The sequence below is a fragment of the Dryobates pubescens genome, chromosome 26, assembly GCF_014839835.1.
Source record: "Dryobates pubescens isolate bDryPub1 chromosome 26, bDryPub1.pri, whole genome shotgun sequence".
Taxonomy (NCBI): Eukaryota; Metazoa; Chordata; class Aves; order Piciformes; family Picidae; genus Dryobates; species Dryobates pubescens.
Window position 1 is genome coordinate 2,799,467 of NC_071637.1, and position 25,596 is coordinate 2,825,062.

The following is a 25,596-nucleotide window of genomic DNA, read 5'->3' on the forward strand; positions in this document are numbered from 1 at the left end:
TTATGGAAGATCTTTTGTACTAGCCAGATGCTGATTCAGCATCTCAGCCTAGGTCGAGTCTCCTTCTCTGGAGACATTCAGAATGTGCCTGGATGTGTTCCTGTGTGACTTCTAGGTGATGCTGCTCTGGCAGGGGGTTGGAGTGGGCAATCTTTTGAGTTCCCTCATGTTCTGTGATTCTGTGAGTGTGATCAGCTGCAAAACCTGAGCAAGCTGTCCTTCATCATTAGTTCTGTTACCTGTTAGTCACTGAGACTGCTGAGTGTATGTTCTGGCTGCCCTGTCCTGCAGTGAGCTGAGCTCTTTGTTTGCCCTGGCTGTAGGAAGGAGCCTGCCTGCTCTACCAGGTGAAGCAGGAAATGGTGAGAACATGTTGGAAGACTGCCCTGGCAATTCAGGCTATGAAGCTGGTAGGGTGCAACCCTGTGTGAAAGCAGAGCCTGGGTTTACATCTGCATCAACTGGACTGGTCCTTCTGAGTGGTAGCTGCCACCACACTAGTGTTTAGCTTGTGCTTGAAGAGCTGTGGGCCTAGGACCACTGCCAAGCAAAGAAGAATTCACGCTAGTTTTTTATTCAAACCTTATTTTGACCAGGTTCCACAGGCAGCCAGCAGCTTCCTTCAGAGAAAGCTGTGCTGTCTCTTGTGAATTACTCCAGGATCTAGCCTACAGCAGTCACTTGTCTTGCATGGATTTAGATTCTTGAAGGAAACCAAGCAGCCTCTCTTCTTGAGCAGCTGCCTAAACTAAAAGAAATTCCAAGTGTGGAGGAGGGGGAGGAAGCTGCCAAATCTCTTGAGAAGCTGCAGTGTGGTTGAGAGCATCTAAGCCACTTGTTTACTCCTCCTTTCAGCTGCTTACAGCCTGTAGGCAGAGCTCTCCTTCCCTGTGTTACAGGTTCAAGAAACTTAAGGGTGGCAGAATCCATTTCACCTTCTTTTTAAACCTCTTCTAGTTCCCATTCAAAAGAAAGAGAGTGAATCCTCCCTCTGTGTTGGCTATGAGTGGAGTGACTGGTAAGCAGCCAGACAAGGGTGTCTTTGGGTGCTAGACTCATTGATGGTAGGAGAGACCACCTGCTTTGGGGAGGAAGAGGCTGAGACATGGTAGGAACTTCTTCCCCCTGCAGAAGCAGGGCAGGCTTCTGGAGGAAATGTGAAAGAACAAAGTCCTGTGGTTGTCACTGGAGAGCAAGAGCTGCATGGGTGTGAGCCTAGGTGAAAAGCTGTGGGAGGAGCAGCTGGTTTGCCCTTTTTCACTCATTCCAGGTGCTCCCAGGGTTTCCAGTTCTAGAGGCAGTGAAGACAGCTGCTGGAGGCCTTGGTGAGAGGCTGGGAGGTGTCTCCTGCCTTGTGGTGTCCTGGATGTAGCTGGAGTACAGATTGATGTCATCGTGGTTGCTTCAGGTAGACAAAAGCTCAGGTCAAGCTCAGGTTTTCTTTCTCAGGAGAGTGTGCTGTTCTCACCCAGTGCTGGTGCATGCTTTCTGCACGTCCCTCTCTTGCTTTATCTCCACTGGAGCATGGAGAATGCCTGGGAAGCCTCCCAGCCTGGCCAGGACTGAGGAAGCACCCTTGTACTTGTGGTTCCCAAAGGTGTTTCAGCCTCAGGGCTTTGTTTAATTTGAGTCACCTGTTGCATGTGGGAACTCCTCAGGAGCATTCCTCTTGCTTCTAGGACACCTGGCAATAAATACTGGTAACATTCCATGGCTGACTATGCCATGCTACCCAGCAGGGGTCCCTTCTCAGTGGGAGGTAATGCTCCCCCTTGTTTGCCCAGGCTGCTTGTTTGGCTGAGGGCCCTACCTGGGGTGTAAAATATGCCCCCAGTTTTCCAGGTCCTGTTTCACCAAAGCTGTTTTCAGGTGAATGCAAGTGCTGGGAGCATTCCAGGTGTTTGAGGAGGCCACAAAAACTGCCATGGTGGTCTGAATGTCTCATTGAAGAGCCTAAATTGTATCCCTTCCTACTCTCCAGCCATGACTGGGTGCAGAGTCAGTGCGCTGAGGTTGCTGTGCTGCCCTGAACTGCCAGGCTTGCTCATTTGGGTCCATAGAAGCGGTTCCAAATGCTGCCAGCCTCCTGTGTTTGATGTGGTGTCCTCCCTGCTATGGTTCATTTCTGCCGCCACCAGTGCTTGCCCCCCTGGTGCTCGATGGAGCTCTTGTGTAAGAGGGAAATAAATGGAGTATCTGCAGGGCTAGCTTTGAAGCTGCCTGGCTTTGCACAGGCATGATTCACTTTGTGTTTGCAGAGCTGGATTAGCCACCCTGGCCTGCTGCAAGGTGTCCTGTGCATGGGTGCAGGTGTTTGGTGCTGAGCACTAAGGGAGAGGGCCAGACCCCAAAGAGGAAGAAACACTTTCTGAATCCTGCTGGCCTAACTGTGCTCCAGAAGGGCTTGTGCAGCTCTCATTTGCTTGTTCTGGTGCAGGTGAGATGGTGCTGGTGTGTGTAGCTGCTTTCTGCCCCATGTCTTCTGCCCCCTGCTTCCTGTGAGCTCCATCCCCCTCTGCCCTTCAGAGAGCTGGCACCCAGGCTCCATCCTCTCTGCCCCTAGCCCATGATAGGGAAAGCAGAGTGAGGGCTGCTGAGCACATGCCAGCCTGAGTCTAGGGGAGGGTGGGGGGGAGCCCAAGCCTCCTATTCAGGGACCTGTGAGCCAGCCCACCTTGCCTTTGGAGGGTTTAACCACAAAAGCCGCAGTTTGGTGCTGAATGAGCCGTAAGGGCTGTGGTAGTCAAAAGTAGAGCTGGGCTCATGTCTTCTCCACCGTCCTCGGGCTGCCGTCCTCTAGTGCCAGCTCTGGAAGCCCCTGTCCTTCCAGCTCATTAAGCCCCAGCCCAAGCGTAGCTCCTGAAGCATCTTCCTCTTTCCGCCGCCCGGGGTGGGGAGTGCCCGGTGCTGTGTTCCCATCGCCGGCGGGCCCGAGTCCCCGCGCTGCCGCAAGCTAGCAGAGGACGGCGTGCCCGGGCCTGGCCTCCACCGGGCACAAGGCAAACCTCTGCGGAGCGCCCCCCCGAACACCCCGCCGCGAGGGGCACAGCTTTTACCGGCCGGGCCTCGCTCCCAGAGCCGGCCCGGTGCCCCAGGGCTGAGGGAGGCGGAGCAGCCGGGGCTGCCGTCCCCCCTCTCTCCTGCCCTTCGGAGGGGGATGCGGGGCGCCGGGGCGGGGAGCGTGCGGCCGGACCGGCTGGACGAGCTGGGACTGAGTCACCCCGGGCGGAGCGGGGCAGCGCATTCCGCCTGCGGCTCCATGGCGCTCAGCGTCGGCGTGCGGCGGCTCTCCAGCCTGCCGGGCCACGGCGAGCGGCAGGTGCAGCTCAGCTTCCGAGGTGGGCGCCGGCCGCGGCGGGAAGGGGCTGCCTGCCCCGCGGCGGGGCCGGGCCGAGCCCCTGGCACCTCACGTCTTTCTTCTCCTTAAGGCTTCACCCAGAAGACGAGGAAAGTTCGCTGTGGCCCGGAGGCTGTCTTCGGGGAAGTAAGAGCAAAGTGGCGCGGCGGGCATAGCCCGAGGGCTTCTCCGCAGGTGTCATCCGTGGGACGGTGATGGGCCACGGCCGTGTCTCGGTCGATCTGGTGGGGCAGGAGTACCTCCTAGGGAGCAGGGATAGAGGCGGCCTGGGCATCCTCCTTCCTGGCGCTCATCGTCCCCGTCCCATCCCATCCCTGATGCCCGCAACTGCCCAGCTGTGCTGCGCTGGCGTGGGGGTGGTCCCTTTGCGGCTCTCCCACCCGATTGCCTCTGTGCCATCCGTGGAAAGGAGGAGGATCGGCGGGCAGGAGGGGCCTCTCCCAGCCGGGCCAGCCCTTGGGGGTTCAGGGGAATCGCGGCCTCAGGGCGCAGCTTTGCCGCCTGCACGAACTCAAGCCCGACGGCTCCTGGGTGACCTGCCCCCGGACCTCTGCGCTGTCCCAGGCCGGTCTCCCTCCACAGCTTGCCAGTTCAGGACTTTCTTGGGCACAAGCATTCACCTCTTCCCAGGGTGATGATGCTCTGGCTTTTTCAGCAGCAGACCTGTGGCTCTTTGCTGCTGCAGAGGTTCATACTTCCCATCCTCTCTCCATTCCCAGCTGCAGACTCTGTCTTGGCCATCGGGAAAGTGTGAAAGTAACTTCCCGGTGCAGTAGCTCTGTGCCACGGTCTTTGATTCCATCACCTTGCAAAGCAGGTCACCAAACAAAGTGTGGCTGGGCATGAGTGGTCACCTGTTCCTGCTCTGTTTGTAGCTCTTTCGCTGGCCCCACTATGGGAAGCTCGCCATGGGAGAAACGCTGTCCATTAAGGTTTACAACTGCAGCAAGGTTTTCAGTAACAGGTAGGTCCTTTTGTTGCTGGGGTGAAGAGCTATACTGGGCTTTAAATTTTCTACTGGGAGTAGAAGACATTTACTGGAAATTTGGTGGATGGATGGTGAGCAGGACACAAGTTATGGGAGAGGGACGGAGCTGTTCGTTCTGTATGTGTTAATGCATACAGCTGGCAGTCTACAAATGTAAACTCATGTACATATGTATCTACACATATGAATAAAGGCTGTGATTTAATTGTGCCTGCAGTAACAGAGACTGCATAACAATCCAGATCAGATTCCTAGGTGAGACGAGGGTAAATTAGAGCCCTAGAAGACAAGGGCAGGGCTTGCAGCAGAGTGGGGACCTGCTCTCCCCGTGTAGATCCATGTGGTGACCATGACCATGCTGCACTCATTCAGCATGCCTGTCAGTAGGGAGAAGGCCTGAGCCCATGGCAGTATGGCTTAACCTTTAAAAAAGGCAGTGGTTGCCCTTTAAAGGGCATCCCAGAGCTTTACATATTTCCAGGGGCACAGACACAATACTGTGAACTCGGTGACTGTCCAGCAGTGGTAAAACATTTCAGGGGAAACCAAGAGTAGGTTGGACTTGATGATCTCTAAGGTCTCTGCCCACCTGGTTAATTGTATTCTGTTCTAAGTAGCGGTGTATAGAGCTGAGGCACAGCCTTCCAGGACATGTGAAACCTTAGGATGCAGGGAGAGGTGCCAGCTCTGATAAGCACAAATACAAGAAAATCAACAGGAATAGCTTACTAGAGATGGGTGAGAGCAGAAACCTTTTGTCAAGCTTTCACAAGCCTGCCTGGGAGGGTGTGGAGGAAACAGCTGAGTGCAGTGCACGTGAGACACTTGAAGCCAGGTCAGAAAATGCTGCTGAACGTTGTGTCACCGTTTGCTAGATGCTTTCCTTGTGGGAGCTGGATCAGAATAATTGTCTTTGACTGAAATGTCAATTGAGGCTCCTGTAAGACCAATAGATAACCAACAGCAAATCACCAGGACCTGATGGCTTTGAGCAAAGAAGTCCAATGGGAAATGAGTGGAGTGGCACCCACAGCATCTATCCACACATCTCTGCTGCTGGGGAGCAGAGGAATAGCAGGTGACAGACAGTCCAGTTAAAAAGTGTTTGGTCAGTGCCCTGAGATGGTCAAAAGTAAGTAGGGTGTGGAAAGATTCATTGCATCACTGTATGAGTCTGTGGTCTCTGGACCTCTGTGTGTGCAGCCTTTCTGGTTGTTTCAGCAGAAACAAACTGGAAAAACTAGAGCTGAGAGGCAGGAATGGAGAGACCCCTTGCTTGTGGGTAGGAGAGTAGGCAGGCTCTGTGTCTTGGAGGAGGTGGAAGGAATACAAGATGAAGAGCTCACAGCTGAAATGGTGGCAAGAGGGGAATGATTCTCCTGTCTCGGTCCTGGGCAGACAATGAAATGCTCTGATGGTGGTTTTCAGCTATCAGTAGGAAGCTCTGCTTCACGTGAGGCTTAGCTTGGTTGCTGGCACAGCTGGCATGGGAAGATGGAGGCTGACATACAAAGGGCCTCCAGAGTGCAGTAACACCAAGTGGGGTTAGGAGCGACTGAGTGTGATCCCACGTGCGTTACTGCCACTTGCAGGAAACCAGATCACCCTGCCACGTGGAGAAGGCCCTTTGGAGTAGGTAAAGTCTGAGCTGACTTGCTGCAGGTATTCCTGTGGCCATGGATTTGCTTACTATTTATTTCCTTGCATGGAGTCTTTGCTTTCCACTTTGGTCTGGGAAGAGTAATCTCCACTCTGCTGGGTGCCCGAACACAGACTGTCTCTGCTGCAGGGGAGCACTGCCTCATGTTCCGTGGGACCGGATCTGCATAAGCCTTTAACTATTGATGGCAACTCAGTTGCAGGCAGCTGTGTGGGCATGACTGTGGTGGAGACATCAGCTGCTGCAGGCCAGACTCCCTGCACAAAGTGTTGCAGCATTTCCCTGCTTTCACCACAGCTTGGGGGAACTGTAAGAAGGAGAGGGGAGATGCTGGTGTTCTTCTCCTGCAAGGTGTAGGCATTGATGCCCCATACAGCATTGCTGCAGCCTCTGCTTTTGTTCTAGGCTTCTTGGTACCCTTGTTCTCAGCCTCCAGCACCTGATGACATCTGGGAGGCTGATCCTTCGGGAGGCCCTCGTTGACAAGAACCACAGAGTCACTGCTGTAAGTCCTATATGGGTTGCCTGGCCATCAGCAAACAGGAAGGCTTTGTGGGAAGCCTTGTGTGGTGCTTCCCAGGTGGATGTGGGGCTGAAGGGGAAGGGGAGGTGTTGCTTTGAGCCTGCACTGCATCTCTCACATCTGTCAAGTGGTTTTTCAAGGCATGGGATGGGCTGGAGGGCCTGACTGAGCATAGGGAAGCTTAGTAAAACCTCCTCAGGTCTGGGTGATGGATGTAGGATGTATTTAATCTGCTTCCTGCTCCAATGCCACCCTGGCACCAGGGCTGACTGGGCCCTTTGCACCAGTAGAAAATGAGCTGTTTCCTAGGTATGCAGACATGGTTCAACAAGTGCTGGACAACGAGGGCTCAGTGCCAGGGCCACAGGCAGGGCTGGGAAAAGGAGGAGGAGAGGTGGAGAAGGCAGTTCTGTGATATGCTGCACCTCTGTTTGCCTTTCCTGTGGGCAGCCTGACTCACTCCTCGTGGTGGCACATGGGACGCAGCTCTGTGGCCACCAGACCACAAGTCCAGGAGGCACAGGCATGGCTTTCCCTTGTTGCTGAGCTGGCTGGACCAGGGGCAGGGCAAGGCAGAAACTGAGCAGTTCCTGGAAGATTTTTAGCCTGATGCAGTTGACTGCATAGATGTTCATGCTAGCAAAGGGACAGGGACTAGACTGACCCTTCAGCTGGCACTGGTTTGAGGGAGCTAAGCTACAGGCACTTGCACTGCTGTAAGGTCAGAGCTGCTCTGTGGCCCAACCCTTGTTTCCTGGCTGCCTCTCCCCTTATGTTAACAGCAGCGCTCATGCTGATGAACCGACCCAACCAAAAAACAATCACACTTGGTTTTGCCAGGTTAGTTTTTAATTGTGGGGATGGAAACAGGGGCAGGCAAGACTGGACACCCATCCCAGAGCCCCCTACCTTGGCTCTTCTGGGAAGTGAGGCTGTTTCAACTGCCACCCCTTTAACAAAGTGGGGACAAAGCTATTTCTGCTTTTGCAAGTCTTGCTCTTCCCTGGTGCTTGAATTATTTGCACCTGTGGTGGTTTGGCCCTGGCTAGGGGCCAAATGCCCACCAAAGCCACTCTACCACTCCCCCTCTTAGATGGACAGGGAAAACACAAGAAAAAGCAGCTATAGGATAGAAGCAGTTTGATACCAACGATAGGCACAAGCGACAGGCGGCGCGGGAGCCGCGTTGGTCCCTGCTGCCCAGCAGCAGACGCTGGTTGGTCTCGGGCAGCCGGGCTCTGCACTTGGTGGTTCCTGTGGAGGGCAGATGCCATGCACCAACCCCCCAACTTCTTTCTCTCACTTTAATCTTATATCTGAACTGACCTCAGATGGCATGGAATACCCCTTTGGGCAAGCTGGGTCAGCTGGTGCAGCTGTGTCCCCTTCCAAGATCTCGCCAGCCCCTCAGCGTACTCTTGGGGTGGGGAAGTGTTGGAAGAACGCAGCCTGGACGCTTGTTCAGCAGCAGCCAAAACGCTGCTGTGTTACCAACCACTGCTGCCAAACACAGCACTAGAAGGATGCTTTGAGGAGAATTAACTGCAGCTCAGCCAAACCCAGCACAGCACCCTTTTCTCTCCTGGTGGTTTGAAGGGATCAGTACTGGGCCCCTTGCTCTTTAACATCTTTATTGATGATCTGGACGAGGGCATCGAGTCCATCATCAGTAAATTTGCTGATGACACCAAGCTGGGGGCAGGAGTTGATCTGCTGGAGGGTAGAGAGGCTCTGCAGAGGGACCTCGACAGGCTGGACAGATGGGCAGAGTCCAAGGGCATGAGATTTAACACATCCAAGTGCCGGGTTCTGCACATTGGCCACAGCAACCCCATGCAGAGCTACAGGCTGGGGGCAGAGTGGCTGAGAGCAGTCAGGCTGAGAGGGACCTGGGGGTGCTGGTCGACGGTAGACTGAACATGAGCCTGCAGTGTGCCCAGGCAGCTAAGAGGGCCAATGGCATCCTGGCCTGCATCAGGAACAGTGTGGCCAGCAGGAGCAGGGAGGTCACTGCACTGGTTAGGCCGCACCTCGAGTACTGTGTCCAGTTCTGGGCCCCTCAGTTTAGGAAGGAGGTTGACTTGCTGGAACGAGTCCAGAGAAGAGCAACAAAGTTGGTGAGGGGTTTGGAACATAAGCCCTACGAGGAGAGGCTGAGGGAGCTGGGGTTGCTTAGCCTGGAGAAGAGGAGACTCAGGGGTGACCTTATTACTCTCTACAACTACCTGAAGGGAGGTTGTAGACAGACGGATGTTGGTCTCTTCTCCCAGGCAAGCAGTACCAGAACAAGAGGACACAGTCTCAGGCTGCGCCAGGGGAGGTTCAGGCTGGATGTTAGAAAAAAGTTCTATACAGAAAGAGTGATTGCCCATTGGAATGGGCTGCCTGGGGAGGTGGTGGAGTCGCCATCACTGGAGGTTTTTAGGAGAAGACTTGACGGGGTACTTGGTGCTGTGGGTTAGTTGCTTGGGCGGTGTTGGATTGGTTGATGGGTTGGACGCGATGATCTTGAAGGTCTCTTCCAACCTGGTTTATTCTATGTATTCTATGTATTCTATGTATTTCAGACTGTCAGCTGCTCACCCCGCTTCATCTCAGGCTTCTGCACCTATCCAGCCTTTGCTGTTGTACTACTGCTTTCTTGGGCTGTATTTCTCCTTTCAGAAGTATGTGTTTTTCCAGGGACTGGGCTATGAACCTAGGTTATACATCCCCTTCAGTCTACTGAGAAGTGACCTTCTCTGTGTCTGTGATTTTTGGTTTCTGCTTGGAAATGCTTGTGTGTTGGTTTGAGATCAGGTTGGTTACCTGCAGGCCAAGTGCTGGCTGTGCAGCCTGTGTTCCCCATACTTCTCTGGCTGTCTTTCATTGATAGTGCTATGTTGATGTCTCTTGTGGTGCAGGCTCTGGGTGTGCTTATGGCTCCTGTGGTCTCAAACCAAGCTGTCGTGCCTGGGGATGCTCTGCCAGCTGTCTTATGCCTCCCACAGAGAGATCACTCCAAACCTCTGCACACTGGTTTACTGTGCTGGAGGGCTCTCCCTACTTTCCCTGTCAAAAGTGACTTGAGATGGCTTTCAAGGGCCTCTCTGTGGTGTACTTCAAACTTGGAACTTTGAGCCAACTTTTACTCAGTGAATCCTGTTTGGGAACATGTAGAGGATGGGGAAGTTTGGTTAACTCTGTCTTGTTTATGGAGGTAGGCAAGGGAAGTCTGGTATAAATAGGCTTCTTTTCTTCCTTCCCCATCTTTCCAGCAGCATCTCCCTTTCTTCCTTGCACACTTCTCTTCCCCTTTTCTGTGACATTTCTGACATTGTTTTGTGGTTTTCAGGCAGCTTCATTTTCTGTTTGTAGATCCACATTGAGTTGGATTTGCGCTACCAACCTCCTGATGGCTCAGCTGGGACCTGGGTTGAAGAAGACTTTGTCTATCAGATGAAAGACAGGTACTGAAATCCTGAGGGGAGCAACTTTCCAGGCAGTTTGTACAGTAGCCCTTCCAGTGGCAACCTTTGGGATGCCATCCAGCCTCATTTACTCTCCACCTCTGGCCAGGCTGGCGTATCTCTTGCAACAGCAGCAATAAGTGACACAGGGTCTTGGAAAGCAAACAGCTTTTCTTCACAAAGAGCCTGTGACTGCAACGACCCACTACATTCTGGGAGTCCTTTTTTAAGACTCCAGCATTTCTGCAGCCTTGCTGACTGCTGGAAACATGACTTTGTGGTTTTCAAATTGCAGAGAATGAGGCTTTGGACTGTAGCAAGCCCTGGCACCCTGCACACAGGTGGTGCCTAAAGCTGGGGCAGGTGGGGGTCTCTGGTTGGACAGGATGCCAGGCAGCAGCAAGGTCTGGGGATTGTAATTTCTGGAGTGCCAGAAGCGAAGCCACAGGCACACAGGGTGGAGGGTGGAAAAAATTGCTTAGGAGTATCCTCATGTCCCTGCCAAGAGGCAGGCAGGAGCACAGCTGTGGCATTGTCACTTGAACGCACCAGGAGCAGCCGCAGCGTTTTCCCAGCACGGCATGTCCTCTTGTTACAGCTCGGAGCTAATCATCCACAACCCAGGCTTTGAGGAGCTGGAGTGAGTAGTCCTGCTTGAGAATGTCACCCTCCTGGATGGAGAGGAGTGCACAACCTGCCTGTCAGGGCTGACAGTGCCTGTGCCTGACGGGGTGGGCGGTTTGCAGGGCAGCTGAGGGACCAAGAGTGAGTGAACTGGACAGGAGGGCTGCTGCACTGGGCAGGAAGCTGGCAAAAGGCCTGGAGACTGATGAAGAAGAGGAAGAAGAGGAAGATTTCTATGATGTGTCTGAGATGGAGGTTTCGGGCATCGTCTTCAGCCCTGTGAAGAGGTATCCACGGTGTGCTCTTGTCTCTTGGCCGTGCCCTGGGGTGCAAAGTCCCGGCTTGTGGGGCAATCCTGCATCTCTGGGTATCCTGCTTCTGCACAATGTCTGGAACTGTCGATACCCAGTGGCCCCAAACAGGCACTGTTGGGGATTTCCTCATCCCCAGGGCGAGGGGCCAGTATTTGCCAGGGCTTCTGTTGCTTCCCTTGGTGGGTGCTTGCTGCAGTCCATGCTGATGAAGGGATCTGCTCACCCGGATTGTTCTGTGCAGCCGCTCCAGACACTGCTCCACGCGGGACCTCTTTGCCACCCCGGCCCCGCAGAACTTCCAGGTACTGCAGCGCTGGCTGTGTCCCTGCAGCCCGTCCCTCACTGCCTTGCTGTGGGCCTGGCCTTCTCCAATTGCCACATACTATGGCAATTGGTCTCTAGCCTAGTCTCTAGAAGGTGAAGACACCTTCTTGCTTGGTGTGGCTTCTCTGGGCAAGTCTGTGAGTGGCAGTTCCAGCGTCAGCCAGCCTAGAGCAGAATTTCCTCCTGGGCCACGTAGTTAGCTGCAGATGTACAGGAGAAGGGAACCAGCCTGAGAGCTGCATGTGCCACTGCAAAACACTGCCTGAGCAGAGCTCTGGAGAGCACCTAGGCAGGGCTAGTGCCTGCTGTTCTCCTCATGGCCTTGCCTGAGCCCCCAGGGACATCAGTGAAATGTGGCTGGGGGTGGAGGGCTGCTGTGGGGGCTTTCTTGGACCTGTTGAGAGGCTGGTACGAAGCAGTGGCTTTGGCTGGTGCTCTGACATCAGACTTATTTGAAACCGCTCTGAAGTTTGGAAGCAGAGCTCAGACCTTGCAGATTTCAGGGCAGGGCTCCCAGCCTGGCCATGGATTTAAATCCCTCCCTGCTTCCAAGTAAACGTTGACTCATGTTTGGGTTTTCTGCTTTTCAGGACAGAGTCCTATTGACCAAGCAGGAAACTTTTGTGGGGATGGAATTTCCTACCATCCTTTTCTTGAAGCTATTAGTCTTCACCTTAGCAACTGCCTAGTTGCTTGTACTGAGAGCAAATGTGAGAACATTCCTCCCAGATCTTAGACTTGTGACTAGTTGCAGCAAAGGAGGCCCCATTCCAGTCTCCTGTCCTGTCCATCTCAGCAGGATTCAAAGTGAAGTACTGAGACAAAACACAAAGAAAATCTTCTCCAAGCTGCTCTGTGGGACCCCATCATGTGGGAGTAGTGGGTTTGGCATCCCTTGGGAACAGGAGCTGAGTGGGGACAGTGCTGCTGGGGAGGCTGTTCCTGCCAAGGTGGCTGGGGATTTAACCCTTCATCTCCTTGCATGTCTGCAAGAAACCAATATTTCAAATGCCATTTGGGTTTGTCCTGACCATAGCAGATTTCAGCAGCCGTGCTCCTTCCTGCTCCAAATGTCCATCCCCTGAGGCAAGAGGGCCCTGCACTTTGCATCCTGATGTTGCTGAAACAAGCTCAAGATGGAGCTGGGAACAAGGAGGGTGCTGACCTGAAGGGTTTCTTGCACCTTTTCTAAGGTTGGCATTAACATCATTGAAGCGCAGAAGCTGGTGGGAGTGAACATTAACCCTTTTGTGGTGGTCAAGGTTGGAGAAGAGAAGAGGCATACAGCAACACAGAAGTCAACCAACTGCCCCTTCTACAATGAAGTAAGCAGCAGGGACAGAGGCTTGTTCCTTGCCCTTCTGGTGTCCCCTCCTTGACCAAGGTGGTGCTCGAGGTGCAGCTGCTCTTGGGCAGAGGTGCTGCTGGGGCTGTGCTGGCAGCCTGGGACTCAGCTTGTCTTGCTCTTTTTCAGTACTTTTTGTTTGAATTCCATGAGCCAAGGGACATTTTATTCCACAGACTCATAGAAATCTCGGTGAGTATGCTCTCCTTTTTCTCCTTTGTTGGTAACTGGTACAACCCCATGCTCCTGCATATAGACGCTGGGAAGGATGAGCAGAGAAAGGGTGCCATTGCTAGCCAGGTTTTCTAGCCAGAGGCATCTTGCCCTGCAGTGACCAAAGAGTCAAAGACCTGGCAATGCTGCCTTTCCACCTCCTCTGTGTCAGATTTTCTCTGCATGCAGTGGCTGAAGTGAGGCCTCCAGGGCTGTTTCATGACCATTGCCTTGCTCTTCTGGAGGCAATTCTCTGCTGTCACTTGCTCATCTGGCAGGTTATGGAGGTAAATGACTGATGTGGAGGGAACTCAGCAGAAATTTGTACTTGCAGAGAAGCACAGGTGCTTCTCCAGGACATGAAGCTTTTCTGAAGATAGCTAAACCCAGCCAGCACCTCCTTTGTCATGCAGTCTCCAGAGCTTTCCTTGTGAAATGCTGCACATCTCTTCTGCTGGTGTGGGTTCAGCAAGCACCAAGCAAGGCTTAGGCTTGGGAGAGACACTAGCCTGGTTGGGGCATGGCTCTGCCCTGTCCATGAGGATGTGGGCATAGGACTCCTTGTTGGAAAGCAGGTGTGCATCCTTGGTCTGTCACAGGGATTTGGCTCAGCTGGGGCTGGCAGAAGTGGCTGAATTAGTTGTGCATGAATTTGCCTTGGCTCAGGTTTGACTGAGGCCTGTGGGCTGATGGGCTTTGTAGGGGTGGTTGGGCAGGGATGGCTTTGTCCCAGGGCTGACTCAGACGGGGCAACGTGCATGTGGGGCTTGCAACCACTGCCTGAGCTGCATCTTGGCATGAGCATTTCTTAGTGGTCCTGTCTTCCTCAGCAGTGCCTGGATGTATCACCTGGCTGCCCACATCTCTTGGTGCTCAGGTAGATTTGTTCTGTCTGCAGGTTTTTCACTCAAAGAAGATACCGTTCCTGGGAACATGCATAGGAACATTCAAGATGGATGTTGGGACGGTGTACAGCCAGCCAGGTATGACCCCCTGCAGAGTCAGCCAGGTATGACCCCCTGCTCCCTGACCCTGGCTTTGTCTGCAACTCTACTGCCCCTGGTGAGGGCTCTGTCTTTAAAGCACTTCTGAGTGCTGTCTGAGGGCTAATAACAGCTCCTGCAGAGACAGGGTCAGGGCAATCTTTGTGCAGAAGTAGCTGGGATGTGAAAGAGTAACCTTAGCTGTCCACAGGGATCTCCTTCCCTTCCCTCCCCTCTCAGATCACAGGTTTTTTCAGAAGTGGGCTGTTATCAGTGACCCCACAGACACCAGGGCAGGTGTGAAGGGCTTTGTGAAGTGCAACATCTCTGTCACCGCACGCGGGGATGTTGTGGGCTCCCTCCCCACCTCCTCCAGCAGCCGGGATGAGGACATTGAAAGGTAGGTGCAGTGTGATCTTGCATCACCCTGGGGAAAACAGTTATGGCTCTCTTCACACTACCTCTTTTGCCCCGTTTTCCCCTCTTCTGCTGGGCCAAGGCCCAGGGAAAGGCCCGTGGTGGGACGGGACCCAAACGCCCAGCCGGTCAGGGCGGTCTCTAGCACCATGTCTCCTGGACTCCAGGGGAGAGCAAAATCATTCACTTGTTTTTCAGGAACCTGCTGCTGCCTAAGAGAGTCCCTGCAGAGAGGCCCTGGGCCAGGGTCTGCATCAAGCTGTATCGTGCTGAGGGCCTGCCCAGCATGAGTGCAGGCATCATGGGTGGTTTCTCCAAGATCATAGGGGAGAAAAAAGTCTTTATTGACCCATATGTGCAGATCTCGTTCTGTGGGCAGCAGGTGAGGTCTGCTGGGGGGGTCTGTGTGGGGCCAGATCCCCACGTGGATGTGTGGCAGCATGTGCTGAGCTGATGCTGCTGGGACCCTCCATGGGACACTGCAGTCCTGTCAGAGACAGACTGGGAGAGTTGAAGCCTTGCTGTCCTTGGCCATGGCCTGAGTCATGGCTGAACAGTGTCTGGCTGAAAAGGCTTTTATGGAACTCCTGTCTCTGCATGGGAGACAGCCCCAGCCCTGAGCACAAGCCCTGGCTGAGCTACTGGCTGTGCAGGCAGTATTTCAGATCTTTAAACAGAGGGACAGGGTAAAACAAATCCTGGAGTAAAAGCTTTCTGTGGCAATCTGGACTCAGCCTGACACCCTTGGGAGAGTTTGCTGATCTAATGGACCTGTTCTTGTACCCAAGGCCAGGGTTTCTGGTCCTGAGATACCTGTTAAGATAAGAATCAGCCCCTGGGTGGCCTGATGGGCCTGGGAGTGAACTTGTGACATTTCTGGGTCTGGTGATGCTGCTCACTTGCTTCCAGGGCACCACGAGGGCCTTGGAACAGCCCTTCTCTTCATGCAACACAGAAAGTAGTAACTGGGACAAGGACAGGAGCCACCTCCTGAGCTTTTCTGGTGTTGTCTGAAGGCAGACCAGGAGGACCTGCCATTCCTAGAGAGGCTTGAGGCATCCCTTCCTCTGTCTGGGGCTGAGTGGCTTTCTCACCTTCTCCTTCCCAGGGGGAAACATCAGTGGAGATCAACACCACTGAGCCTGAGTGGAACGAGCAGATCAGCTTCATCGAGATGTTCCCACCTCTGGCCAGGAAGATAAAAGTCCAGGTGCTGGATGATGCCAACGTTGGTGACGTGGCCATCGCTACGCACTACATTGACCTGCAGCAGATCTCCGACCCTGGCAGGAATGGTGAGGCTTGGCATGTCTGCCCTCGTGGCAGGGTGTCCCGAGCAGTCCCATGCCCTGCTTTGCCATGATAGTCTCCTGGAGGTGGGAGCAGGAGTGGCTGGAATGTGTGGTGTGGGCTGTCTGCTTGGGGGAAGGTCTCTCTGCAGCAGTACCCTGTGGTGCAGTTAGAGCCTGTCTCTGTCGCTGCAGGCTTTAATCCCATGTTTGGTCCAGCCTGGGTGAACCTCTATGGCTCCCCCCAGAACTCAGCTCTGCAGGATGTCCACAAGGCCCTCAATGAGGGCGTGGGCGAGGGAATCTTCTACCGCGGGCGCATCCTCATGGCCATCACAGTGGAGATCTTCAGCAGCCCCAGCATAGCAGAGAAGAAGCTTGGGGATAAAGCAAAAGGTGCCCTAAGCAAACTGAAGCTGAAGAAGAAAAGTAAGAAATCCAAGGAGAAAGCCAAAGCACTGAGACAGCTTCAGGGAGAAGAGGAGACTGGGGGTTGTCAGGAGGCTGAGCAGCCTGAGGAGGTCACTGTGGAAGTAGAAGAGCTTCATCCACTCCCTGAGGTGAGTCCTGCTGTGCTGACACGGCTGAGCAACACCAGCCTGTGGCGTGCATAGGCCTCCTGGGGAAGAAGCAGTGAGGTCACCTGCTGGTGTAACAGTCCTGGAGCAAACCCAGCATGCCCACTGCTGAGCCATCCAGGGCTCTTGGAGCCTCTGCAAGAGCCAAGGCCCAGCTCACAGCTGGAGCAACCCCACAGGAGCTGCCTTCCTGGCACAGGGAGGATGCTCACATGGCTGTTGCTATGCCTTTGAGCATGTGCTTTTTCTCCCCTGAAGTCAGGGAGCTGTTAGCTGGCTGTGGATCTCTACTTGGCCCTGGGATGCAGGCAGGATGCAGCAGTGTTGGTCCAGTAGCCGTTCCTTAGCCTACAAACCTGCTTGGTGGCTTCACACAAGTATCAACCAAAGCCATGGCTCTGCACCAACCTCCCAGCATTTCCAAGAAAACTTGTCCTGTGTCTGCTGTCCCACAGGAGGGCTGGCAGGCTCTTGCTGTGCCCTGGTGCTCTCTTCTAGTGTGGGGTGTCCCTGCCCATGGCAGGGGGGTTGGAACTAGATGATCCTTGTGGTTGCTTCCAACCCTGACTGATGCTATGATACTATGACTGTCTGGTGAGGCAGTGTTTTTGTCATACAAGGCTTTTGGGCTGATTGCTCTCTCCTTGCTTAGAATGCACTGGGGAGGAAGGAGGAATTCCTCCTCTTTGCTGCCTTCTTTGAAGCAACTATGATGGACCCTTCTCTCAGCTCCAAGCCCGTCAGCTTTGAAGTTTCTATAGGTGAGTATTTCCTAGGGCTCCATGCCTGGCAACAGTGCAAATCTGCCTCCAACAGGCAGTGTGAACTGCCTGTCTGGGGAAGAAAGTGGTTTAAGCTCTCTTGGGAATTGGAGGTGAGAAGAGGTAGAAGTGTTTGGGAGCAAGAAAGAGAAGCAAAGGAGGGGAAGCTGGGAATTCCTGAGCTGGCCATGTGGTGCTGAGGGCCTGTGACAGCAGGAGGAGGTAAAACAATGGTAGGAGAGCAGGTCCAACCCTTCACCTGCTAAGGTGAATGGTTTTTGGGTTGAAATTACCCCCCCAAAATAACATTGCCAGACTAGCTCAGCTGAAAACAAATGAAGCTATATTTACAAGCAAAACTACAGTCTAGAAATAGGAAATGCACTCAATATGTACAAAATATACAGTATTTACATGTATTTCCAGTTCATAAACAACACAAGAACTGCCCTGGACAAAACCAGGAGGTTACCAACAGCTCCTCCCTCCCTGCTCCCTTCCCCTACCCTATAGAAGGGAAAAAGAAAGAGGAGAAAAGCGGAGTAGTTTGTTAGTGCTTAGCCAGAACAAGAACGCATTCAAGGTCAGCAACAGCTAAGCAAAAGCACCAGTGAGCATCTGCCAGAGCAAAGAAACTGGAAAGAGTTAGTTTGCACAACTAACTCTATGTCAGGTATCAACCAATAGGATTATTTAGAATAGAATAGAATAAACCAGGTTGGAAGAGACCTTCAAGATCATCAAGTCCAACCCATCAACCAATCCAACACCACCTAATCAACTAACCCATGGCACCAAGCACCCCAGCAAGTCTCCTCCTGAACACCTCCAGTGATGGTGACTCCACCACCTCCCCAGGCAGCCCATTCCAATGGGCAATCACTCTCTCTGTATAGAACTTCTTCCTAATATCCAGCCTAAACCTCCCTTGGCACAGCCTGAGACTGTGTCCTCTTGTTCTGGTACTGGCTGCCTGGGAGAAGAGACCAACCCCCACATGGCTACAACCTCCCTTCAGGGAGTTGTAGACAGCAATAAGGTCTCCCCTGAGTCTCCTTTTCTCCAGGCTAAGCAACCCCAGCTCCCTCAGCCTCTCCTCACAGGGCTGTGCTCCAAACCCCTCATCAACTTTGTTGCCCTTCTCTGGACACCTTCCAGCAGCTCAACCTCCTCCCTAAACTGAGGAGCCCAGAACTGGACACAGGACTCCAGGTGTGGCCTAACCAGTGCAGTGTACAGGGGCAGAATGACCTCCCTGCTCCTGCTGGCCACACTGTTCCTGATGCAGGCCAGGATGCCATTGGCCCTCTTGGCTGCCTGGGCACACTGTAGGCTCATGTTCAGCCTACCATCGACCAGTACCCCCAGGTCCCTCTCTGCCTGGCTGCTCTCAGCCACTCTGACCCCAGCCTGTAGTTCTCCATGGGGTTGTTGTGGCCAATGTGCAGAACCCAGCGCTTGGACCTTATCATTATTTTCCCTTTCACACCCAATGGTCATTTATTGACATTCTACTACTTTCCTACTCAGTCTGTGGAAAATTTTCCTAGGGACAGCCTAAAACTGCCACAGTGGAAATGCTTGGTGGTGAGCAGTTGTGCTGGCTTACACCCATCCTGGGTGGATGGGGTGCTGAAAGAGCCCAGCACATCAGGAGGACAAAAGAAACTTGATCCAGGTGGGCAGAGGAGGACTTGGTTTCCCCTTCCCAGGAGGAGGGGTCCCCCAGGTCAAGGGTGGTCTATTCCACTCCCCCTTCCTGTCCAGCAAGCCTGGGGGACATTTGCTGCTGTTGCCCTCTTCTCCTGCCTCACCTGCTCCAAAGAGCCTCAGTTGCTGCTGGTTTCCTGTGCTGGCCAGGTGGTCGCTCCTGGTTTCTCTCTCCAAGCTGCATCCTCTCTCTCTAAAGGACTGAACCCACTTACATCCAGGGAAATACCAGGCCATCCAGGCTTAGTTTTGTATATTTGCCTATTCATCCTTATCCTTTACCCTTGGGAACCCTCCCTGTTATTGCTATATATATTTTATTTGTTTAAAAATGTACTTGCCTACCTCCACACTGACTCCGAACTATTTCTTTACCAGAGTCACCTCCTTCCCTTTTTTTCCTAACCCCCCTTTTATTTCTCTCTTTTCTCCCTTTTCTTTCCCTTTCCCTACTAGGGAAAGGGAGAAGGGCAGGGGAGGAGTTCTCTGTCTGTTATCATCTGAGCTTTTAGACTCCAGTTAAGGCTCAAGCCAGCACAGCAGTCTTCCTGAGTGACTGCCGCTGACTGCGGTGTAGCGGTGTAGATGGCAGTGAGCACCTGGTGGAGCTGCTTGACCTGAAGGCATGCTCAAGGACTGCAATTGCCCAGCTCCCTCACAAGCCCCTGGTTGGCTGTGTGATGTGATGAGGTGGTTGGAGGTTGCTGAACTAGTTCCAAAAGCAGTGCAGGTCCGCATGTTTCTCCTGGTGGGATGATTGTGCTCTGCTTCTGCAGGGTAGCAAATTTGTTCAGCGGTGATCCCACATACCTGATCACTGTTTAATGCTTAACTTCAAGGGAACTATGGCAAAGCTGAAGAGGTTGTGACCAAAGTAGGGAGAAAAGTGGAAAAGGGAGAGGTGAAAGAAGAAAAGCAGTCTTTGTTGGATTCTGGTTCTGATGGTGAGCTTGATGTTGAAGTCCTGGTCTCAGCTTCAGCAGCACTGAACAAGTCGGTGACAAGGAGCCAGAAACCAGAGCCCATGGAGTATGACAGGTGAGTCTTCTCCTTCTTTCCCCCCTGCTCTGGTCCTGCCTTAGTTTCCCAGGCTGGTTACTCCAGACATTATTACTGCAAGGCAAGTACTGTGCAAGCGTTTCTCCTCTTTGCAAGGGAAACTGTGACCCATCAATAACAGCAGCCCCTTTACTGCTTAACAAGCAGCATCCTAAGGGCTTGATTCCAGTGAGGAGGAGGAAGAATAGGCCTGCTCTAGCACTGCTGTCCTATGTAGTGCAGGCAAGACACATGCACAAGCTCTTCTGATGCATTTGCTATGGGCAGGCTGCTTTGTCCCACGGCCTGGCAATGTCTTGGCCTCTGGATTGTGAGCTCTGTGCCTGCTACTACTCAGTACCATAGTAACAAAGAATTTTGGCAGCATCCCAGGCTCCAATCAGCCCACATTCATCTGGGCATGTGCTGATCTTCTGCTAAAAACTCTCTGTGCTTGTTTGGGATGGCAAGAAGCAGGTCCAGCAGCTTGCATCCACATTGGTGGTGCAAGGCTCAAACCAGCCTGTTCTCGGCAAGGAGGACAGGGCCCAGATGATGCCTGCTGTGCTTGGTGTGCACGGGCTGAGGTGTGATGTGCCGTGCTCTCTATAAGCAGCAGCCATAACCTCCCGTGCCTGCTGTCCTTAGGTCATACAGCTGCCTGCCCATGACACATGAGAAGCCCTGCGTGTATGTGTGGAGCTACTGGGAGGATCACACCTGGAGACTCTGTATTTCCAACTGGATTGTCAAGCTGGCAGAGCGCCTGGTAGTGTGGGGAGAGCGTCTGTGGCATGGTTCTTCCTGATGTGCTTCACCTGTAGCACATGCAGTTGCTCTGTGAGATGTTTGCCTTAAACACCCTCAGCCCTGCCACGAGTCTGTGTCTCCCAGGCTCAGTCCCACCTGCCTTTTAAGACAGGAGTGTCAAGGCAGTGAGTGCAGAGCCACTACCTATGCTGTGCCACAGCCTGGCCGTGGCTCCTGCAGGTGTGAGTGAGCCATACCTATGGCAAAATGCTCCTCTGATGCCAGTCTTGAGCTGCATGTGCGCTGGGCAGATGCTGCAGCAGGCAGACTCTTACTCTCAGGCTGTCATCAGCAGGATGCAGCATCTTCCCACAGCCTTCTCTTTCCTTCTTGGACATTGAAATTCCAAAGCAGAGCTTGCCAGAGTGTTCAGTGGCTGCTCAAGCACTGAGACACGGTGTAACAACCAGTGTTCATGTTACCCCCAGGCTCTAGAGAGGCCCTGGCAAGCGGTCTCAGGATCCCCATCTCTGCAGAAGGGCACAAACCATTTGTGGCAACTGCATCCCTACAGTCTTTCACTCTGACCCTGCAGCTAGGTGCAAGCTCCTTGAATGCTGTTTTTTCCTGAGAGGTGGAATTAACAACTTAATGACTTGGGTATATAGCCATTAAGGGCAGCCTTTTCTAAGTCATGCAGTGGATCATTCCAAAAGCTGTGTAAGCTGAACAAGGCTCATTGCACCTCTTAGCCAGTGCCTAGTAACACACATCCATTAGAACTCTGGAAACTGATTCAAACAGGTAAAGGCCTATCACTTCTTGGTCTTTGCTGTCATCTACTGTCCTTTCAAAAACACAGCAGTCAAGGCCTTCTCTTAATTGTTGTTGTCTCCTGCTGATCTTCTGCTAATTCCACAGGAGGCTCAAGCCTGTGAGAATCCATCCTGTTTTCAAGACACAACCTTAGCTCTCTAAAGTTTTAGGCTGCAGCTGCAGCCTTATCTTCCCCCATTTCCAAGCTCAAGGCTTTGCCTTTATTTATGTCTAAAGCTTACTCAAGACTGCTTTTATTTATGTCTAAAAATCTAATCTCTTAACTACTGGGAAAGTTTCTAACAGTGATAAAATTAGTAAGTCTCCTTCCTTCATTCCCCACAGGAGCAGGGGCTGGATGATGTGGAGAAGCTCATGAGAAGGCTAAAGGCTAAAGCAGAAGAGCGACTCAGAGAGGTTCTGGAGGAATTTATAGCTGGGTGCAGGTTGGCATGTCCTTGATTTCCTAAGATTGCTTATTTTCAGGTTAGGAGGTTGTATCATGCTCTGCCCAGGCTGTGCACAGGCTGCTCTTGTCCTCTTGAGAAAACCAGGACAACCTGAAGAAAGGACCCTGTAGCTCTTCAGGCTTGGGGAGGAGACTCCAGTCCTGGAAGCACAGGGGTCACAGCCCACAGCCTTGATGTTCCTGGACTTATAGTTGTTTTCTAAATGTTAGGATATTTCCTTCACACTCTTCAGTCAACCAGAAAAGAGTCTGGAGAAAAGAAGACTGAGTGTTTATAAATATCTGAGAGCTGGGGGTCAAGAGAGAGGGGACAGGGACAGGCTCTGCGCAAGTTGCACCCTGTGATAGGACAAGGGACAATGGATGGAAGCTGCAGCACAGGAGGTTCCACCTCAACATGAGGAGGAACTTCTTCACTGTGAGGGTCACAGAGCCCTTGGAGCAGGCTGCCCAGAGAGGTTGTGGAGTCTCCTTCTCTGGAGATTTTCCAGCCCTGTCTGGATGTGTTCCTGTGTGAGCTGTGCTGGATTCTGTGGTCCTGCTCTGGCAGGGGGGTTGGACTCAATGATCTTTGGGGGTCCCTTCCAACCCCTAACATCCTGTGGGCCTGTGATGAGTGTTGTAATAGCTGCAGCTGCCCACTGAATTCCAACACATGCTTCAGTCCCCAGCCTTGTGATGGTGACAGTCCAGAGAGAGCCTCAGGTGCTGAGCAATCCCAAGTGTACCTTCTGAATCACAAAGCTTATGCAAGAGAGGGCATTGCACAGAGGGAAGTTTCTGAGGCAGCTTCCCTCAGAATCAGTACCAAGGGTCTGGAGCTGCTATGTGCTGCCTGCCAGGTGAGGGAGATGCAGAGCCTGTGACTTTTCTCATTGCAGGCACTATTCACTCAGTGTAGAGAGAAGAACGATGTCCCATCCCAACCACCTTGACAGATGTCGGATGAAATTCCTGATGCGCAACGTCGTAAGCTGTTGCTTGGTGATGGTCTTGGGAGCCTGTGTGCTCTCCACCCTGGGGGATGCTTCTGGACCAGCCAGAACTGGGGCTAACTAGGAAATTTGTGGCTAAAAGTCATAGGCTTTTGCTGCAGCATCTCCCACTTCTACTCAGGAGAATACAGCTTCCAGCAATGGCAGGGACTGGTCATGGCAGTCTTATGCAGATACTGTGCCCTGATGCCATCTTTCCTCTCCTGTGGGACATGTGGCACAGCATATGTGTGTTGCTGCCCAGCATGTTGCTAGAGGGCTTTTGGTGCAGGCTATTCCTGCAGGCTTTGGGGGAGCTTACTGAGACCCACTGTTCTTGGAAACTTGGCCTGGGTACCCATCCAGCAGCTCAAACAGCCAGTCATCTACCTGTCCCCCTAGGGACTCATAATCCTGCAGACAGAACTGGCTGGCTGAATGAGAGCAGTTACACTCCTTCCATCACATCAACAGCAGCGGAGCGTGGTTGTCTCTGTCAGACTCTGAACCTTTGAAAGGTCTCCCAAAATGCAATGACAGCAGTAGGAAATAGAACTTAGGCTTGGCTGCATCTCAGCTCTCTCCTCTCTGCCTCCCCACACCTAGTCACTCGAGTTGTGGTGAAGATAATCAGCTGCTAAGTCTGAGACTGTCTCAAAGAGGACCCATCCCAAGAGATGGGTTTTCTGGCCATATCACTCCATTATGGGTTTGCACCCTGAATTCCTTCTGGTTTTCATTAGTTTTGGATCATCACACAGTTCTCCCTCACATTTGTACATTAGCAGCTAATGGACACGAAAGCCCAGGGCCATCTTTCAGTTTCCTGCATGTTTGTATTCCCACACTTCCATGGCCCCAAATTACTCCCTGTGCAAAACCTCCTCCAGGCTGGAGGCTTGGACCACCAGCTTCTGAAGTGTTAATTTCTTATACATCTTTCTGCCCCAAATGATGGCAAAGCTCATGGGGGTGTGTGACGCTGCTGTCGGCAGAGCCGGTGAGTGGCTGCGGCCCGCAAGTCCTGGCACGTGGCACCGCGTGGCTCTCGGCAGCTGTGCTGGGGGTCAGGGCAGGATGGAGAAGCTCAGTGCATGGATGCTTCTCTGCAGAGCCCCTGTCGGTGCAATATGCCCGAGTCACAGCCAGGTGCTGACAGCCACGCTCTGTGTTCAGATCCTGTGTGCAAAGCAGGGGCTCCGCATGAGGCGGCGACTGACTCGAGCCAACGTCAAGGAGAAGGTGAAGGAGATAAAGAGGCTCCTGGCAAAGCTGCGCTTCATGGCTGAAGAGGTACAGCTGCTCCCAGGGTACCCTGCTCCTGTGCAGGAAGAGGGTACAGACAAGGAGAGGTTACTGGGCTGGCTGCCGGGGCTCTTGCTAGCCTGGATTGGGGGTTTTCCTCTCCTGTCTTTCCTTGCTCTGTAAAATCCCAAATTTCTGCAAATCACTGTATTTCATCCAGTGGCTTTTATGAGGGATGAGACTTGGCAGATTTGCAGGGCTCTTGGTGACAGAATAGGCGTCCAAGCAGGGCTGGAGGCAGAGCTGGGCCAGCTTCAAGTCACTGGGTCCTCCCTGCCCAGCCCCTTGCCATGGGGCTGCTTGGGAAGACAGTCTTGCCTGTGCTGCCTGCACTCTCGCTGGAACTGACCCTGGACACTTTCTGCAAATTCATACTTGCATTGAAATAAGGCCTCACAGCCATAGCAGAGACTCCTCATTTTCAGAGTTTCACTGGCCCCTCCAGAAAATCATGGCATTTGTGACGTGTAAACCAGACTGCAATGTGTGCCGGAGTTAGGTGGCCAGGTAGTGTGGCAGTTTGGAGAAGTCTTTCGCTAAGTCAAATCTTTTTCACACCTTTAGCTATGTGAAGGTAGACTTCAGCATCAACAAGATATCACCCCTTAGATCACCAGAAGGATGTGCTTCAGTCCCACAGGCTGGCTGCACGCAGGCTGGCTTCTCCACACGCAGAGAAACCTCCTCCAGTTTTGCTCCCTGCAGTCAGGTGGGAGTGTTGCTGTCTCTGTGGAGTCAGCCCTGGACATATACTTGCCACTTTTAATCCCTGCTTGGAGGCTACTGGTCTTGGTGTGCATCAGTAATAAATTGCTTCAGCTACTTCAGTACTGAAAAACTCAACTACAACATTAGCTGCAAATGCTAATGACAGAAACCAAGATGGGGAAGAGAGTTTAGGTTGCAGTTTAAAAGAAGCCATTGCTTCCATCTGTGTGTCTGCATTACTGCAAGTACTGGTCTCAACCTGAACCACAGCTTTATAAGGGGTACTCTCATTCCTGAGATGCCAGCTAATGTGGTTCCTTCCCATGGAGCTCCTGTCAGAGGTTTAGGGTGAAATGCCACTTCCCCAGCCTTGTGTGGGCTCCCTCTGCCCAGGGCTGGCATGCGCCTAAGTGCATCCTGCTGGCGTTTCAGTGAAACCAGAGCGGGTCACAGATCTCTTCCAGAAAACAGCTGTGCTGGTTTGGGCTGGGATAGAGTTGATTTTCTCCAGAGTGGCTGGGATGGGGCTGTGTCCTGTATTTGTGCTGGAAGCAGTGTTGATAACCCTGGGATGTTTTAGTCACTGCTGAGCAGTGTTTCCACAGCCTCAGCGGCTCTTCTCCTCACCCTGCCGCAGCAGTGAGCAGGCTGGGGGTACACAAAAAGCTGGGAGGGGTCACAGCTAGGAGAGCTGACCCCAACTGACCAAAGGGGTATGTGAGACCATATGACATCATGCCTAGCATATAAAGCTGGAGGAAGAAGGGATGATTGGGGTGATGGTGACAGTGCTCCTCCCAGGTAACTGTCACGTGTCATGGAGTTCTGCTTTCCTGGAGAAGGCTGAGCACCTGCTTGCTGACGGACAGTGGTGAATGAATTCCTTGGTGTGCTTTGCTGGTGTGCACAGCTTTTGCTTTACCTCTTCAACTGTTTTTATCCCAGGAGTTTTCTCACTTTTACTCTTTTGATTCTCTCTTTTGATTCTCTCCCACAACCC

General features: G+C 52.9%; 1 protein-coding gene across 1 annotated transcript in view; it reads left to right on the plus strand.

The window, feature by feature from the left end:
- The first annotated feature begins 370 nt into the window (after positions 1-370).
- Positions 371-25,596, plus strand: part of LOC104301515 (fer-1-like protein 4) — a 49,200-nt gene continuing 23,974 nt past the window's right edge. The window contains exons 1-24 of the mRNA XM_054173344.1: positions 371-410; positions 958-1,018; positions 2,866-3,338; positions 3,429-3,484; positions 3,827-3,922; positions 4,234-4,322; positions 6,412-6,511; positions 9,887-9,978; positions 10,577-10,618; positions 10,725-10,889; positions 11,158-11,218; positions 12,434-12,565; positions 12,715-12,777; positions 13,697-13,781; positions 14,022-14,181; positions 14,397-14,580; positions 15,307-15,493; positions 15,683-16,047; positions 16,718-16,826; positions 19,376-19,574; positions 20,223-20,343; positions 21,486-21,586; positions 22,491-22,578; positions 23,760-23,876. Coding sequence (XP_054029319.1) covers positions 371-410; positions 958-1,018; positions 2,866-3,338; positions 3,429-3,484; positions 3,827-3,922; positions 4,234-4,322; positions 6,412-6,511; positions 9,887-9,978; positions 10,577-10,618; positions 10,725-10,889; positions 11,158-11,218; positions 12,434-12,565; positions 12,715-12,777; positions 13,697-13,781; positions 14,022-14,181; positions 14,397-14,580; positions 15,307-15,493; positions 15,683-16,047; positions 16,718-16,826; positions 19,376-19,574; positions 20,223-20,343; positions 21,486-21,586; positions 22,491-22,578; positions 23,760-23,876 — 3,186 coding nt within the window. The remainder of the gene's footprint in view (positions 411-957; positions 1,019-2,865; positions 3,339-3,428; positions 3,485-3,826; positions 3,923-4,233; positions 4,323-6,411; positions 6,512-9,886; positions 9,979-10,576; positions 10,619-10,724; positions 10,890-11,157; positions 11,219-12,433; positions 12,566-12,714; positions 12,778-13,696; positions 13,782-14,021; positions 14,182-14,396; positions 14,581-15,306; positions 15,494-15,682; positions 16,048-16,717; positions 16,827-19,375; positions 19,575-20,222; positions 20,344-21,485; positions 21,587-22,490; positions 22,579-23,759; positions 23,877-25,596) is intronic.